The following is an 18,116-nucleotide window of genomic DNA, read 5'->3' as shown; positions in this document are numbered from 1 at the left end:
AAGATTCTATTAATACTTGATTGGCCTGCAGAGATTCTGCAGGATGCGAGGTCCAGCCTATAGTTTTTTGCTCGAAGGCGTCCGGGACTAATGTTTCCTCTAACAATGGACATGGCTTGTGAAGCTTTAGAAGACGTGTGACTCTTGCCAGGAATTCTATCTTGAGGGGTAATGGCGGGAGCCCCAAGATCACCTGAAGAGCATTCGTAGTTGTAAAATTGTGACTACAATTTAAACCATGCAGGTGCACATATTAGTCACCCTTAGCCGCTCACTCTGTTCTTCATTTGATCACTCAGCCTCTCCATAGCCCATTCACTTTCTCAGTCCCTCATTCGCATCGAAGGACCCGGATTCCAATCCCGGTAGCAGTGGAGATGTAAACTTTTTCCAGCATGGTCCAGGTTTTTGACCACCTGCTTATATCTCTTCGTTGAGACGGAGCGGCGGCGAGAGAGCCTTTCTTTGAGATCATAGACAGGCGAGTTAACCTACGTAGGCATCGCTTCCAAATAAGAATACCAATGGCTAGAAGGGATTTCTTTTCCCACGGATATAGATGCCGTGTGGCAAGAATATGGAACAGTCTTCCATCAGAACTTGTATGTGCCTCTTACGCAAGATTTGCTTCCACTATTGGGGATTTCGACCTGGCTCCGTATGCGAAGTGCTTCCCGTACTGACTATTATTTTTATTTTTTTTTCCCCTTCCAGTATAAGTGCATTTCATGCCTTCTGGGGTTATTGTAAATAAATAAATATGCTTTATATGTTCTGGTTGTGAGGATGGGTAAAAGCCCACAGCGGCCAGTGGGGAAACGAGCTAGCGGATGCGGCGGCTAAAGAAGCGACCAATACGGGAGACTTTTCCGAGGAACTCTTAAATCCAGCTTCGTACGCCAAGTCTCTCCTCTGGAGGGACATGATAGCAAAGTGGCAACTGGATTGGGATGTACCGGAAGCATCAGGAAGATCAACTCATGAAGTTATAAAGAAAGTAGATACTAGGAGCAGGGGCTGGTCACGCGAACTCATCTTATTTGTCACCGGTCATGGACCTTTCCCGGCAAACTTACATCGCTTTAAAGTGATTGCCAGTGACAAATGTTCTTGTCTTGAGCCTGGCACGCCCCTGCACTACGCCACATGCTGTCCAGAAACGACACCCTATCACTTCCGTTCGCCGGCTGCCCATCTACACAGACCATGGATGCTTGGCATACTACGTCGAGAGGAATCAAGAGAAAAGATAAGAAAAATGGTGAAATTCCTTGAGGAACATCCTGGGAAGATAAGGGATCCGTCTCCTGCAACTCCGGTGCCAGCACCTCCGTTAAGGAGATGGCCGCGTCTTCACCCTGACAGTGCGCTGGTAGCACTGCTTGAAGGCGGGGAGCAGGATGAATCCTAAATCTATAATCAAGTGTCTCGGAGATATTTTAAAGACCTTCAACTGTGATCAAAAGTGAATTGGACAGAGTGTACTGAACTGCCCGAGCGCAATGGGGTGCTCTGCCTTTCTGTCAAACAATCCTCGATCAATCAAATTTATTTATTTAATTTCAATTTATTTATTTATTTAATTTCAATTTATTTATTTATTTAATTTCAATTTATTTATTTATTTAATTTCAATTTATTTATTTATTTAATTTCAATTTATTTAATTTCAATTTATTTAATTTCAATTTATTTATTTATTTAATTTCAATTTATTTATTTATTTAATTTCAATTTATTTTCAATTTATTTAATTTCAATTTATTTATTTAATTTAATCAAATTTCTGATTGCGCCTTTGCGATATGATTTCATACAACTTTTCATGATTATTTATTATCCGTGCCCGTTGCACTTTGACTTTAACTTGATTAATTTGATTCTTCTTTTTACATAATTTTTAATTTCTTTCCACTATATGTAATCTTTGACGTATCAATAAATAATGGTTTTGCCGGAGATGCCCTAGACCTACTCCCTTCTGGGGGGGGGGGAAGAGCTTACGTTGCTTCTTGCGACAGAGCCTGGGTGTCTTGCGGTTTCTCCGGTTGTGAGGATGATGTGGTCTCCTCATTCGTTTACTCAGTCAATCCTTCAATCATTCACTTTGTTATTCACTGTCTGTCTGTCACTCGCTGGGTCACTAATGCGGTTTCTTTTACTCGCTCTCTTGTTCACTCACTTGGTCATTTGCTCTTGAGTCATTCATTCGTTCAGTAGCTCTTTCGAACACGCATTCATTCGCTCTCTCGGTCTTTCACTTCTTCACTCGGTCACACTTGTTCACATGCTGAACCCGCACTTGACGGATCTGCAGTAGATATGTAGAACAAAACAATCACCCCACTACGTGTACGGCATCACGTATTTACACGAATTTCAGAGTTGTGCTTGTTTCGTATGCTTTCTCGTTCTGCCATCTCCCTTTCATATTTTGAAATGGAAATAGTGAAAGCTTGAATTTTAGGCCCCTTTCACACGGAGCGGATGCGGACACGGGTCCGCATACGCTTTCAGACGAGCACTGAAGATGCGAACGAATCACCCGCATCTTTAGTTCGAAATTCGTGCATAAAAACTGTTTTTTCGCAATTTTTGTAATTATTTTTTCTCCTTCACCCCTGATTCAGTGGCCATAGGCAGCCTAGAGGCATTCTTTGGTGGTTTAATCTAGAGCCACATAGAGTATGGGATTAAAGATGTCTTCATTCCGATCCTCACAAGTAGTCGATGGGAGAAAATCAAATATTTTCAAAATATTTTGAAAAAAAAAATCCGTCTTTTCGGAAAAATATGGAAGAAAAATTTTTTTTCCAAAAACATCCAATGTTCGAAAAATCAAATCCAAAAACATCCAAAACATTCGATGTTCCAAAAAAAAAGAAAAAAAAATTCAGGAGATATCAAAGAATTTGCAAGTAGTAAAATAGGGGAGGGGTAGAGACTTTCAAAATGCCTGTGCTTAGAAATATTCACATCACAATTCTGTCTTAGACCGGGATTACACTATAAAAGTTCGTTTATAAAACTTGAAAAATGCAACCAATAGGCGGATCAGTTAAGTTCTCTCGAATGTAACATGTGTTTATTGGTTACATTTTTCAAGTTTTATAAAATAACTTTCATAAACCTTTTATAGTGAAATCCCATCCTTAGATTAGTCTCACTTCTGAAATATAAAATTTCATTTTTTAAGTTTATAGACTGAACATCGAGTAAAATAAACTTGTAGGTATCGGGGGAACCACCAAAAATATTCATGTGCTAGGGTCTTCAAACGACTTAATCCGGCCCTGAGTGAACACCGTACGTGGATAACGTTGTTTAATAAAAGTATTTTTTTTAAAGTTTAAAAAAATTAACAGATTAAAAATTTAAAAAAATAACAAATATTTAAAATAATATTTCAGATATTTTTAAATAATTTTAAAAATTTAAAAAGAAAAATAAAATTTTTAAATTAAATTTAAAAGTTATTAAAGTATTTAGTCAATTAAATATTCGTAATGAACAGAACGGCTTATAATTTTGGTCCCATCAGTGGCCGTTGTTGACAGGTTTTATTGTATAAAATTGTGAAATATGGACAAAAGGCAGTTGAAGTTGCTATATCTCCATCTCAGGAGGGATAGACGTATGTAGGTACATTATATTAATGAGCAGGGACCATCATATGGTGTTTTTAAGGGTATTTATGGCAAATAATTAAAAAAATTTCGTGGAAAAATCACCTTTAAAAAGTAGCCAAAGATGCGGACGAATTCGCTCCGCATCCGCATCGTCTGAATAGCTCCGAATAAACCTATTGTCAAAACTTCTATGTGCGGATGCGGAGCCCGCACTTGGGTTTTGGCACATGCGGACGACGTCCGGACCCGCATGAACATTTATATAGGTGCGGAGATTTTTCGGCTCAACTGAAAGGCGCAGTATATTCCAATTGTTAGAATTTCTTCCGGACCCGCATCCGCTCCGTGTGAAAGGGCCCTTAGTATTGAAGGTCTGTCTACTCTGTGCGGAGACACTTTTTTTTAAATGGAAGACTAGAAAACAGCAGAAAACGTATTCCAGTCGACCAACACTGTGCCGCCAACGGGGTTGTGCACTCCGGATATACACACATAAGCTTCCCCAAGAAAGAGATTCAAATTTCCCACACAATGGCAGGGATGTGCTTCGTCATGCGTTTTCTTCAGGATGATTTTTTTTTCTTCTTCTAGCGAGTGGTTTTCATTTTCAAATACAGAGAAAGAGCCATTATTTTCGTTCCACCATCCGGAATAATGGAGGAAAAGTAGCCATAGCCACATGATAATGGATCGCGTTAACGGAACTTTCATTACGCGAATGATTTCGTTACAACGAGCATATTTACTCCCGAAGAAGATTAGATAATATACATTCCTCACGTGGAAGCCATTTTGTTTTTTTTCTGTTTGTTCGAATTGATCTTGCAAGAGGTTGCTGCTTTTACTTGTTTTCATTCCAAGCTACCATCTTGATGTCAACAGCACCCAACCAAGGTGGCGGCCGTTTTTCATCCCCCCCTCGCCCCGGGATATCTGCACAACCGCATCTGTGTTCGACCGGAAATAAATGGTTGTGTCGGATATATTTCCCATTTCGAAAGCGAAATGATATAAATATCGATACGTGATCGATGCACCCGATCCATGGATGCCAGTGAAGAAATCTCTCATCTTCAGAGCATTTTTTTTCCAGTTTTTATTTCTCTCGATGCCCTCTGAAATATATTTGATATAGAGACGGATATTTTTTTATGTGCTCCGGAATTGAACAAATTCCTGAAGGTTCCATTTCTGTCCCCTAATCTCTTCCGGATCGACAGTTTCATTCAAAAAGAAGCATGGAAGTTCGCCATTTTATATTTGACAGCGAAAAGCTTTGTGAGTCCACAGTGCTCGGACTCGATCGAGTATAAAATTCTAATCCTTGCTGGAAGCCATACCAATACTTTCAAATTGCATTCATATACGTACGTATTTTGTGATTTTGTGACACAAACACGAGCGGAATAAAATGTCGCGGCACAGAGACCAAAAGACCCTATAACAAATTCGAGTTGATGATAAGTCGTGGCACAGACAGCGACTGACCCTACAACAAATGCTGGCACATTGGGCAACGGCCCCCCTAAAACAAATGCGAGCTGATCAAAAAGTACGGTACGAAATATCCATCACTCATCACTCCCAATATGAAATGTAGATGGTAGCACCAATTGCATACAACACTAGATAAGTTTGCGGACTGCTATTATATACTCACACTTCTCCAAGAAAGAGTAAAACGGTAGCATATTGTCCACAAAAGCATGGAGTTGTGTTCAAAATAAAGCTCTCTTCTAACGATGATGCTGATGTTGCCCAGGTAAAAGAAGATTCGGTATCCATGTACCCAACACGTGCATTTTTATATCGCCTCTTGAGCTAGTCACTCTCTCGTGTCTAGCCTCACCCAATACGTTGCAAGGTTGAACATGATCATGGGCGAATAGTGTGGCCCCCGTCCACCATTGACAATGATCGTCAAATGTCGGAGACTGAAGGTATTGGAAGGCTGGTCGAAGAGTGGGTCGAACCAGGACCTTCCAGCCTCCAACCAAAGTCAAAGGAGCCCCCTTCCTTCCCAATCTTCCAACCCGTCTGGCCACACATGGAGTATTCTGGAACCAAATGTTCACAAAGGAACATTGGGCCAGTGCATAGCTTGCTTGGGCCAGTGCATGGCTTATATCCCTGGAGGGACAGAGCCTGGGTCGTGACTGGTTTGTCGGGCCAGTGCATAGCAAGTCTATGCCGCTAGTGCTTCACGACGTGGGTGGGGGGGAAGAAATATTAATTAATTGGATCAAGCTGGACACGAATGTGGCCTTAGCTTCAGAACAAGATATTGGAGTATTGGTGGCCATAATACGTGACCGGTTAACTGACGAATTCACATGTTATTCCAGTATCGTGATTCTGAAATATTTCTTCATATTTCAGCGTGCTTTTTCACATATAGATGGCGTACCAACCTTCACGCTTTTAATAAAAGCTTCACATTTTTAATAAATTTCTCATCTATTTTCACCGTGCATAACACCGGTCTATCACCATGGGCGGTGTTATGCACTACGGAAATTACAACGTAACAAATTACTTACGGAACAGCACGAGTGTATCAGCTTATGGCGAGGAGGGACCTAAAACTGTCCTACATTTTTCTACGTTGATTCACTCCGTGTGCGGAAAATTCACCGCTAGGAAACGATTCACTCAGCCCCCTTCTAACGCATTCCATAATTATATTATGTATATTTCGTTTTCCCACGACCTTTGAGCTCTCGGTATTTTAATTACTTGCGGCGTAAGCACGACCTTTCAATGTTAGGAGTTCATCAAAATAATGCTGTCGTAATTAATCGAACGTCATTGATTGATTAATCCCCGGTAAATATGCTTATCACGGAAAGGTGTGGGTTGGGGAACGGTTGTCAGGTCGTGGACGTCAAGATGCGATTATGTGCTTCTCACGAGCTGTCTTCTCTTTTGAAATATTCCTCTACCTCCACGTCTTTTTCCCGTTTTATAAGAAAATATTATGCCGCGCCGTTTTCCTCACTTTTCAATGAAGGTGACGTCCAACCACGTCGTCATCTGTACCTCATTCATTTCCCCTATAAAAATTGATCCGAGCCTTTGTAATACTGTATACATAAATGCGTACATCTTCTGTAGCACTTTGTTACTATGCAAGCATTCTCTCGCATGTGACGTCAGCATGTCTGTGACCGGGAGGTATTTGCACTAGAAATTAGTGTTGCGAGAATAAATTCAGTCTTCCTCCTTCTCTGGATAAAAAAAAAAAAACCCTCAGGAAATGCATTCGGGATACAAAGAAACGTTCCTTCGTCTGTTTCTTTCTCTGTCTGTTTCTTCAATTCCTAGGAGTAGGATCGGTTCGAGGAATTTAATTTACGTACTACTTATATGTATTTCGACGGGATTGAAATACTCAGCGAGCATTGCAGGAACGCTACAATAGTGTCCTCTGACCGAAAATTCCCCGAGTCGAGCTTATTTTGGGGGCATTTTGAAGAGTCTGTTGAACCTTTATGAGGTGGGGGCAAATCGGCATGCAAAAATGTATACATGATTATTGAATGTTCAGAAATGCTGAAAAATACTAGCATAACAATTTGAGCACATATCAAATATTTTCAGAGTATGTGACAAATTCTCTAAATATATATTATTGAAAGACATTTTTTCAGTATTAGTTTTAGATTAGTTTTTCAGAATTGACAGGAAAAAATAATTTTGGGAGTAACGGTAGAAATAATTTCTGAATTATTGAAGGATATAACTTCAGAACTGACGGAAAAATGAAAACTTTGGAATTAACATAAAAATAATTTCAGCATTAGCCGAAGGAATAATTTCAGAATAATTGAATGAGTTGACCATATGAATCTCTTGGTAATTCGTGAAGATTATGTTAACTATCCTCAACATCACAAATAATTTCTTAATCAACGGAAGAATATTTTTGGAAGGTACATTTTCAAATAATTTCAGAATTATTTGAAGGTAATAATTTGAAAATTATTGAAAAAACTTCAGAAATATTGAAAGAAGCGATTTAAGAATTAAAGGAAGGAATACATACGGATCTCTTTAAAATGCATGAAGACCGCATTAAGTGTCCGTAACATCACAAATAATTTCAGAATAAAGGGAAGAAAAATTGTCGTGCTTGTTTCTGGTTTGAGGACATTCTCAAGTCGTGGAATTATTGGAGGATTGTGGAGTTATTGCTGTAAAAAAAATTAATTGGTAAAAGAAAGTAAGGGGTTTTTTGTAGATTCATTCTGTGAAACAAAATTTTCAGCATCTTATGACAAAATATGACAAGTGTTTGAAAATTTAAAAAATCTATTCTGTATTTCATGTTATTGTCACGGTAAATGCGATAAGTCCGGTTATTACCCATAATTACCGACCACTTTGCTTTGATAATTTAGCAAATTTATCACATTTAATGGTGATTATGCATAATTCTTAGCTCGTGTTGGTGAATGATAAATCGTCAATTAACCGCTGTATGCCTCTAGGGGCGGGACAGCAATATATGATTGATTGAAATCGTCAATTAATTAGTTCTTAAATTTACCGTAAATTTTGCTCTAACTTCAGCCTAGGATGATGGATTTGATCGGTGATGTTGATTGTGTTAAAAAAATGTCGGTAAATGTGAAGCAAGCTAACATTACACAACGCTGATAATTAGTACATTTTTATCATAAAATTTTAATTTAATTCAATGTTTATGAAAAATGAATTTATGTTTAGCAAAATATGTGTAGCGCACCCATCACATATGAAAGAAACTGATAAGTGGTTGAATTTAGGTGATACAGTCGAACTTGGTAAATTCGAACTCCAGGCACTGGGAGAAAGTTCGAATCATCCAAAATTCGAATTATTGTAATTCATCTATCCTGGATCTGTATAATGACCACAAATTTTAAGTTAATCATCAACATTCACATAGGATAATACTTACAACAATTTCTGAAATTTTATAATCGAAATTTTTTTTTATGCGAAAACTGTTTCCTAAATTTTAATTATATATAGTTATAATAATTGATCTCTGCTGCTGCTATATTATTCGTAGCCGGTCAATTTGTCGCACTCAACTTGTCGCGCTCAACTCGTCACGCCTCAATTTGTCGCGGTACAAATTCGTCGCAGTGCCAATTCGCCGCGGTACAAGTTTGTCGCAGTGTCAATTCGTCGCAATACAAATTTGTCGCAGTGTCAATTCGTCGCGGTACAAATTCGTCGCAGCTCCAATTCGTAGCTGTACAAGTTTGCCGCCGTGTCAATTCGTCGTGACGTCAATTTATATATTACAGCGCAGAATCAATTCGTCGAACCGTCGATTCTTCACTGTACGCGAGCTTGTATGTAGGTTTTTGTCTTACACGTGAAATAAAAACATGAACAAAAGTGTACACGCAGTTAACTGAAAATAATTATTTTTTGTCAATGCGGAAAGTTCATCGAAATTAAAATTGCGATATCAATTACATTTAAAAATTTAACTGCATATAAAAGTTTAATTATATTTGAAAATTCAGTTATAAAAATTTGAAGTGTTAAATAATTGATTTTTGGTGTGATAAAATTTCAATATGTGAAAAAATTTCGGTTTGTATGATATTCCCCAAATTACAGTGAGCCTATCTTTAACGATTAATTTTAATTTCGAGTGTCACGTACACGAAGTTACATACAATGGGCTAATTGAAAGTCTGATTTCATTCTTTTCACTCGAGAGTTGTTACTTCAGAGTTGAAAAAAAAAATATCAAAAATCGATTGACATTTGCAGTGGTGTCAGAGAGAGATGCTGTTGGTGCCCAGGGTACTTTATGGAAAGGGTATGAGTACCCAGAGAAATGATTCAGAAACCAAAATTTCCTACTTCAAGATCAAGACAAGAACCCACAAGTTTCAAACACTTCTGGCATCCTTGGCCAGTCAAAGGTGCCGACATGAAGGAAACATTGAAGAGGGGGAGGGGCTGAAAACCGCCATTCATTCCGTTTATAAGGGACTCAAACCCGTACTCAGGGACTCAAATCCCGACAAAAAGTGGGAAATGCGGCTTATATGGTGGAAATTAAAATTTAAAAATTTATTTGGTCTCAATTTTTTTATTTGGGTGAGCTCTTCAACATCCCTCACTGCGAGAAATGGAAGTCCCGGCGGAAATGCGGCTTATATAGTAAAAATTAAAATTTAAAAATTTAATGACTTCAATGAATACTTTCCTTCATTTGTTAAAAATTAAAACAGATGGGAAGGGGGAACATTTCCAATAAATGAGAAAAAAAATTAGTTCCATTTTTTACGCCTAAAGCAACTACCCTATTTATAAGATCACAACAAACATATGAATTTTAAAGCAATTCAAATTTGTCACGACGAAATGAGTCTGCGACAAATTTGTACCGCGACGAGTTTGTAGCACGACGAATTGACGCTGCGACAAATTGAATGCGACGAATTGTCCCGCGACAAGTTGAGCGCGACGAATTGACCTAGACCCTATATTATTCCACTATTCTGGAATCGGCATCGCTGCAGTATTTCTTGACCATCTTCAAAGCCCGATTTACGAAAACAGTTCATGACCCATCCTTTATGAAGCTGTTTCCTAAATCTTGTTTATCATTGTTACGCGACCAAGGAAATATACAGGGTGGGAAAAAAGTCCGTAGAAACTTTAAAAATTCATAAAAACTTCAAAAATAACCGAAATAAAAAAATCGCTAGGTCACGGGATTTTTTTTAAGACGAAAAAAAAACACCTCAAAAGCAGCCGACAGGTGACGCTGATGTACACAAGTCAAAGAAAAGATACGCCAATGACGAACAGAATGCCTCCAAATCGCATATTACAGCAGTGTGTGTTTTCCTCATGACCACCACCACAGGGAATAACACATTGCAGGCGTGTGACAAATCCAGCAACGGCAGATTGCAGCAGGTTCGGTTCATGACACCTCTCGGCGGATAGCATCTTTCAGTTCCGACAGATTGGACAGACCGGATCGGTACACCCGATTTCCTTAACCAGAAGTCTGAAGCATGATTTCTTCCGTATCTATAATACTCATTAACTTCAATCGGGAATAATCAACGGTAAAAGTGAAAATGTCGGAAGAGACGATTGGCAATTATGCGTAATTATCCGTTATTATGCATGAATACCGATTTATCACATTCATCGTAATATGTTCATTCTGGCATTCTTGATTGACGAGAAGCATTTTTCCTGACGGATAAAATTGAATCTTAATTCGAAGACACGGAATAGGAAATTATTTTTTTATGCAAATTATAATTTTCAAAGGAGCAAAGTCACGCGGCATATTGTTTGATCATTATGGTTTTTTCAAGTGTAGTGACTTTTGGCCCACGCTACATCCATCTTTAAGTTCCTAGGCCATTAAAACGTGAATAAAAATGTCGAGAACTACCCACGTTTCATATTCCAATTGGATTTCAGTTATCTTCATCGAGACATTCAAGAAATATCCCGAAATGTAATCGAGACAACGTGCTTATAATTGAATCTTTCTTCGTTCTGGGCTAACAAAAGGGGAGTAAATATGATAAATTAGATGGAGGAGAGTCCATTATGTACGTGCCTTGAATCGAACCGAAGATCTTTCCTTATTCGATATTTCAACGTGTAACAATTGATTCTTCACACGTGGACCAGCATCGAACTTTGAGAGTACATTGATTCAAAAGAGTGTTAATTCCCCCCTTTTCATGATGCGATTAATTCGCGAACCTTTCGTGGAGAAAACCATGGAATTAATTGGCTCTTTGAATGTGGATATGATTCTTCATGAGAGCCATTCGCGTATCTGAGTGCGTATGTAGTGTTTTTTTATTTTTCAGTGCTGCCATCTATATTTCAGAAGTGAATGATGTTATGATTGAATTACATTTTGTACTGTTTGTAGTGTAAACATTTTAGGGGGGTCTTCTGCTCTGTATAACATAAGAACAGTCACCCTTTCTAGACGGGTTGCCAGGTACGGGAAAATGATTGCGGGGGGGAGCTCAGCGATGCAGGAGACATTTGTTTCGATCATCCGACACGCGACACCTATCCAATGAGTTTGTGCCTTAGTAAAAAGGAATCTATTTATCTATGTATCATTTTCATGTTTTTAGGACTTGCTAAAACTGTGACAATATGTAAGACCCAGTAGATGGCCTTTTCTGACTTTTCAACGTCTGTCTTCGTCCTTTTCTGAATTTATGCCTCTTTTGGGCTTTGCGCTCAGTGCGGTCGCATCTCAGGGGCGCCAAATCCGAGTTGAAAGACCAAAACAAAAACTTTGTCGGTCAAAGAAACGTGGTCAACAGGCGCGAAAAATAGGTCGGGTCCCTCACGGGTAGAGATTTGTTCTTGAATCAACCTGTTCCATTCGTTGGCATTCCCTGAAATTCTGCCCAACTTTTTGCCCCTTTCAGAGTGGATTCACGTCTATAGACATTCGCGGTGTCGTGTCACGGCAAACATTCTTTAACATGAAACAAATGAAGGTATTCATTCTATCGTATCGTGGCTGCGCAGGCGCAGACAAACATTTTTATGTCAAAGAATGTATGCCGTGTCTGACACGACACGGTGAGTGTCTAAAGGTGCGAATCCACCCTTTGAATTTCTGCCCGTTTTCGCTATAATGTCTTCCCTTGGCCCTTTTCTAAATTTCTACCTCTCACTTTCCATCGAATTTCTGCTTTCTGACCACCTCCCAATCAGCATTTGCCGATGACCCCTTAGTCGAACACTGAAAGAATATCAAGTGAATCGCTTCTCAGGGTCGCAGTTAAGTATTTGGGGACACCCCTCCTTCCACTCACTGTAGAAGTCGATAATTTTTTTTATTTTCCCCCTGAAATTTGTCACTTATATTGTCTTTGTTCTGGAAAGGAAAACTCCGTGGATCTTTCTCCCACCCCTCCCCAGGAAACTGGTTCTCAAAGTATGCGTTGCGACACCCCCCCCCCCTCCCGAGGCGTTGACAAACTCTAACAACGGCGTTCGTTGAGATGAAGATACATACGTTTCAAACGTTTGTAATTCACGTGTTTGGCCGCGGTGGAGGCTACTGAACATAGGATCCTACGGGTTGAGTTGGGGGCGACGAGAAAAATTCTGAAGAAGGGGACGATAGAAAGAACAAAGTTTCGAAAACTTTGGTGTAAATGAACCCGCAGATATGACCATTAGGAGAAAGGTCCCGATAGTCATCATTAGGGCAATAGGGCGATCAGGGTAAAGGATACGCGAGTAAATGTGGGGTTAGACGCAAGGGACATGCGGGTTTACTGTCATTAGCGGCAAGAGATTCATGGTAAAATTCTGGATGTCTGACCGACAGGAATAATGACAATGCAAGAATAGAGAGGAGGACGATAAGAGAAGCACGAGTGGATGAAAGCCTCGGAGAGGGGGTCCGAGTTACGCTACTATATCTTTCTGACTTCTGAAGTGACAAAATGCACGTATCTTCCGAATAAATGGGTTCTCACCGGAAGAACAATGTTCTTCTCATTCTGCCTATTCTGGAACAGCCTATACGCTAAACAGTACACGGTACTATGCAAAAGCAATGGATTTTTTTCCCTCCCAAATGTCGGAGGGATTTTTTTGTGTAATTATGGTTACCGACAAATACCTCTTTCAATAACGACTCGGTATTATTTTTTTCAGAGCCTTCTAATAGTTTTCAACGATACCAGAACTGAAATGATTGTGTTAAAGAACGGCATTTACGTAATCAGTTTGACATTTATTTTGTTTGTTTTTTGGTTGTCAGTTATTTGAACGAGAAGACAGCAGCCAAGAAGCGAATCCCTCTGCTGAGAGCGAAGACACTTCCAGCAATCATTACGCCGAGCTTGGGGATATTACAGGGACAACTTAATCCAACGTCCAGGACAATCACATCGGGTGAGTACGGACTCTCGTCTTTTTCCATTAATTCCACAATAAATCGTCGTCTAACCAATAAGATTATCCCCCCCCCATCCGAAAAAAAAGCCCATTCAATAAATATATTAATAGGGTTTTCTCCACGAAATGATTCCCCCCCCCCCCCAAACAGGCCTGCCCATTTCAACTTTTTTCCATTGAGAGCAAAAAACATATACTCAGTGATCTATGTGCTACTGTTAAAGCCGAAGTTGCCAATGTCCGAAATTCGGGCTCTAGCCGGTCCCTATTTTTATATACCCCATACTTTATCGATCCCTATGATTCGGGGTCATCGCCACGTTAACGTTTTTTTTTTTTTTTTTTTTTTTTTGTGATAATTACGGCCATTTATAATTAGTAGGGCTGGGAATTGATCAAAATTTTTAACTGGTTAATCAAAAAATTTTAATCGAATATTTTCAAATGTGGTCGTAGCATAGAAATCATTCGTAGCAAATGTGGTGTTTGTAACTATATAATATTGATTGGTGCTGTAAGATTCTATTCATTTCACTCATATGTCCACTGAACGGGTTCAAACAAACATAGAAATAGATTAAGGAATAAAACGTCGCCCGCTTGAAGCTATTATAATATCGTTTCTCTTTACCAGGAGCATGAATGAGCAAATTTCTAGAACTTGGAAAACGACTTTTGAATGTTACTCTAAGAAAGTTATTCTCTTAAATTTCTTGTGTAAAACGTGTTTCAATAGAGGATATGCATTTGCGTTTCTTGCGAAACTTGACAAATACAGTCAGACCTCGTTAGTGCGTCACCCGGTTAAAACGTCACTCTGCTTAACGGGCCACTTTTTGGAAGTCCCAATTGTCCTCAGGCAGGAATTGGCACAGCTATGGCTTACTCCGTTTAACGAGTCACTCCGCTTACTAAATCATATTTTTGCTCTCCCAAGAGTGACTCATTAATGAGGTTTGACTGTATAAGTGATGACCAGCTGATGAACCCAAAAGTGAAAATTTGCACATTTGTCTCGGGTATAAGAGGGGCGATATGTTGAACATGCGTGTCATATCCTAGAATTTGTTAATTTGGATCTTGCCGTTTTTTTTAATCGGTAATTTTAGAAATCATCACTAGCTTTCGGTGAATCGGGTTATTGATTAAGGAATCGGAATTGATTAGGGGCTACCAGATTCGAAAAATGCGAAAGGAGGATCAGGGCCGCAATTAGATGCTTGGTCACTCGGGACAAGCGCGCATTTTGACGCCCCTCTTAATGTTGGAGAGGTTTCAGAATAAAATTTGCCCCCCCCCCTCGGGTCTAGCACCTGGGGCACGAGACCCGCCTGCTCCCGCCCCCCTAGTTGCGGCCCTGAGAAGGATGCCTGCTTCCGCACCATTGATGAAACCATTTTTCCTACCTAATTTTCACAAGGTGGCGCTACTTTTCCGAAAAAATATACCAACCAATAAATTTTCCCAATTTAAACAGAACCGTTATATATGTTACGACAATTTGATAAATTCAGTTATTATGCATAATCACCTATGAATAGTTACCAACCATTTTTCTGAGATTAATGAATTTTGCTCCTCACATTCACCGGTGATAATGTGTAATCCCAGTTCGTATTAGTAAATATGATAAATCGTCAATAAATTCAGGCCCGTCATTTCAACTTTTCCCGGGTTGGGGAGGGGGGGGGCAAAGAACACATACTCAATGTACAGGACGTCCATAATTAAAATACCTTATTTTAAAGTATCCTCCCCGGGCGAAACTCGTCATCAGAAATTGTGAAATTTCATCATTGTGAAATTTTGTGGAGGACTTCATGAAATGATGAGAATTTGTTTCAGGGAGGGGGAACAGTTGCACATGTTGCCACAAGAGGGCGTTTTATTTAATAAAAGACATTTAGACAAATGTTTACAATTTTAACAATTGTTAAACACTTTAAAATTGTTACTGCAACAAAACATGTTCCACATTATGGCCATCGTTTTCACATTCCATATGAAATCACAAGATCGCATGTTCCACAACTGACCGAAGTGTGTGCTGGGAAATGCAGCACGTGGCATGAAATGCTGCATTTAAGGACAGGTAAAGTTCTTGGATTGCACAACTTGTCAGACGTTTCAAATGCCCCCAAAGCCAGAAATCGCATGGATTAAGATCCGGTTATCGAGGAGGCCATAGATTAGGGACGTGCCGGCTGATGACACACGTTGTTCTGTAAAATGCGTTTTAAGAATATTCTCAACACGCACTGCAATGTGTGGAGGAGCTCCGTCTTCATAAAGATTGTGTCTGCAAGGCAGTGACGTGCTTGCAGAGCCGGAACAATTTCGTTCTGTAACAGCAATGCATATCGCTTCCCGGTGATCGAACATGTCCCTGGACCAGTAGAACGTAACGCCTCGTAGAAGTAAGGACCGAGAATAAATGATGCAGTAAATCCACACCATACCGTCACTTTTGGTGAATGCAACGGAACCTCTAAGATAGCACGCGGATTTTCCGGTTCTCAAATTCGGCAGCTGTGAGTATTGACTGCACCATCCAAGTGAAAATGCGCTTCGTCTGTCCAGAGAACATTCCAAGGCCATTCTGAACAGACCTCAACGCGAGCTAGAAACTGCAGTGAGACCCGGAGTCGAACGTTATAATCATGTGGAAGCAACCGTTGCACAACTGACAGTTTGTACGGATAATATCGGAGGATATTCCGCATGATCTTATGGACAGTTGAGCGTGGCCTATCTAACGCCTGTGCTACGCGCCTAACACTAGTGCTACGACCATGGGCGGCGATACGGGGGGGGGGCCCCACGTGCCCCTGAGTCAAACGTGGAGTCGACTGATCTAATGTATATATGTATAAATGAATTGACATCATCGTGCCCCCTCCCCCCAGCAATAATGACCTTGCCCCCCAGACTTCCAAGTCAATCTCCGCCTATGGCTACGACGAGAATTGAAGCTCTGTCCTCTACCACTTGAAGCGAAACCTCCTGCACTGCGTCTATAGAAACGGGGTTTCTTCCTCTTCCAGGACGAACAGCCAACGATCCTGTGGTTTCAAATTTCGTTATCATACTCCGATATGAATTCATTGGACCTTTTCAAATCCTCTTCCAAGTCCGATATTTCCTTAGAGCAGTTACTGCGTTTTGGTAAAACAATTTGACCAAGAAAGCGCGATCTCGTAAACTTATCGATAGAGATCTCCGCGAATGTTTCTAGGTTTTATAAAAGCTGCTGCGTGACATCACATAAATTTACGTTTACTACAGGTATTCAAAGTGAAACGCCTTCTGGTGGCGTCATGTGCAACTAATTTTCTCCCCTTCTGAATTAATTAAATTCCCATCGCTTCATGAAGTCCCCCCACAAAATTTCACACTTTTCTCATGACTGGTTTCGCCTGTAGGCCACTTTAAAATAGGGTATTTCAATTATGGACGCCTTGTATGTATGTATATACTATTTCTAGTGTATTTCAAAGCCCTTACCCCCTCCAAATTTCGGGCCTGAATAAGTTATTTAAATTTACCGGAAATTTTGTTCGAATTTCAATTTAGGATTATGAATTCAAGAAACGTCTTGACATTTTGGCATATGTGTCTAGCACATTACGAGGTAGAGCAAAAAGGGAAAAAAATTAACGATCCATCTCCCCTCACTTTTAATGAATTGTGCCCACCGTCTGGCCAGTTTTATAATTTTGCCTAGAGCAAGGAGGGGCCCTCAAAAGTTTTTTTTAATATTTGGAAGTGGTTTTTTTTAACTAGAGATATCGTACGCCCACTCTTCCTTGATGAAGGTGACTTCGATCAGGAAGATGATGATACCACCAGTATCACCCCCGGTTTGAATGTATCTATCGAGTGGAAAAACCCCGGTTTGCCTGAGGGGTATCTGCTACCCAATATACAACCATCTGGGGGGAAAGTAGATGAATTCCTGCGAGATATCGAATCGTTTGGTTTTGTCGCATCTTTATAGGGAATAAGTCAGGTAAAAGTCTTTTTTTTGTTGGAGACCAAGGTCCAGTCTTTATAGTGTTGGCGAGAGCAGCTCCCCTCAGCCTGGGTTAAGCCAGCCCCTCCTAGAGGAAGGAGGCCTCCGCAATCTGCTTGTGACGTGAGTAAATAGTCCATTTTCCCCTCAGAATATTCACGGAAACAAATTCCCTGCTCGTCCAGTGTAATCGTTGTGAGGAAAAGAAATGATCGGGCTCAGAATTGGCGATTTCCATGCCTTACATTCAATCACTATGCGGTATTTGTGAGCCAATCAGGAAGATTCTACGCCAAAATAAGAAGAAACGAAATGGGATGCTGGGTTTCAAAATGTGGCAAACTTGCTAGGTAGTCTGAATGACGTTTACGGCAAACAATGCAGAGGCTTTCTATTTCTAGGAGGTGCTGGTTAAGCCTCCTAGTAGGGAATGCAATTCCATTGCTCCTATTAGGGTTTGCTAAACCCCCCCCCCCTTTAGTGCACATCATCTGCAGTTGGTGAGCAATAATTGTATTCTTGTATTCTGAAAATGGATATTGCGA

The 18,116-nt window shown here is 40.0% G+C and overlaps 1 protein-coding gene across 3 annotated transcripts in view; it reads left to right on the top strand.

Annotated features, from left to right (window-relative positions):
* The window catches only part of LOC149070966 (ankyrin repeat and fibronectin type-III domain-containing protein 1-like), a 310,181-nt gene that overhangs the window by 97,354 nt on the left and 194,711 nt on the right, over positions 1-18,116 (top strand). For all 3 annotated transcript variants that reach the window (XM_089248733.1, XM_089248732.1, XM_089248735.1), the window contains one exon: positions 13,423-13,556. In XM_089248733.1, coding sequence (XP_089104859.1) covers positions 13,423-13,556 — 134 coding nt within the window. The remainder of the gene's footprint in view (positions 1-13,422; positions 13,557-18,116) is intronic.

Source organism: Pholcus phalangioides, unplaced genomic scaffold (genome assembly GCF_987345545.1).
Source record: "Pholcus phalangioides strain wild (caught in Gottingen) unplaced genomic scaffold, Ppha-v1.0 ptg000020l_1, whole genome shotgun sequence".
Classification (NCBI taxonomy): domain Eukaryota; kingdom Metazoa; phylum Arthropoda; class Arachnida; order Araneae; family Pholcidae; genus Pholcus; species Pholcus phalangioides.
The sequence above is the reverse complement of the archived record's forward strand: the minus strand, read 5'-3'. Positions and strand labels throughout refer to the sequence as shown.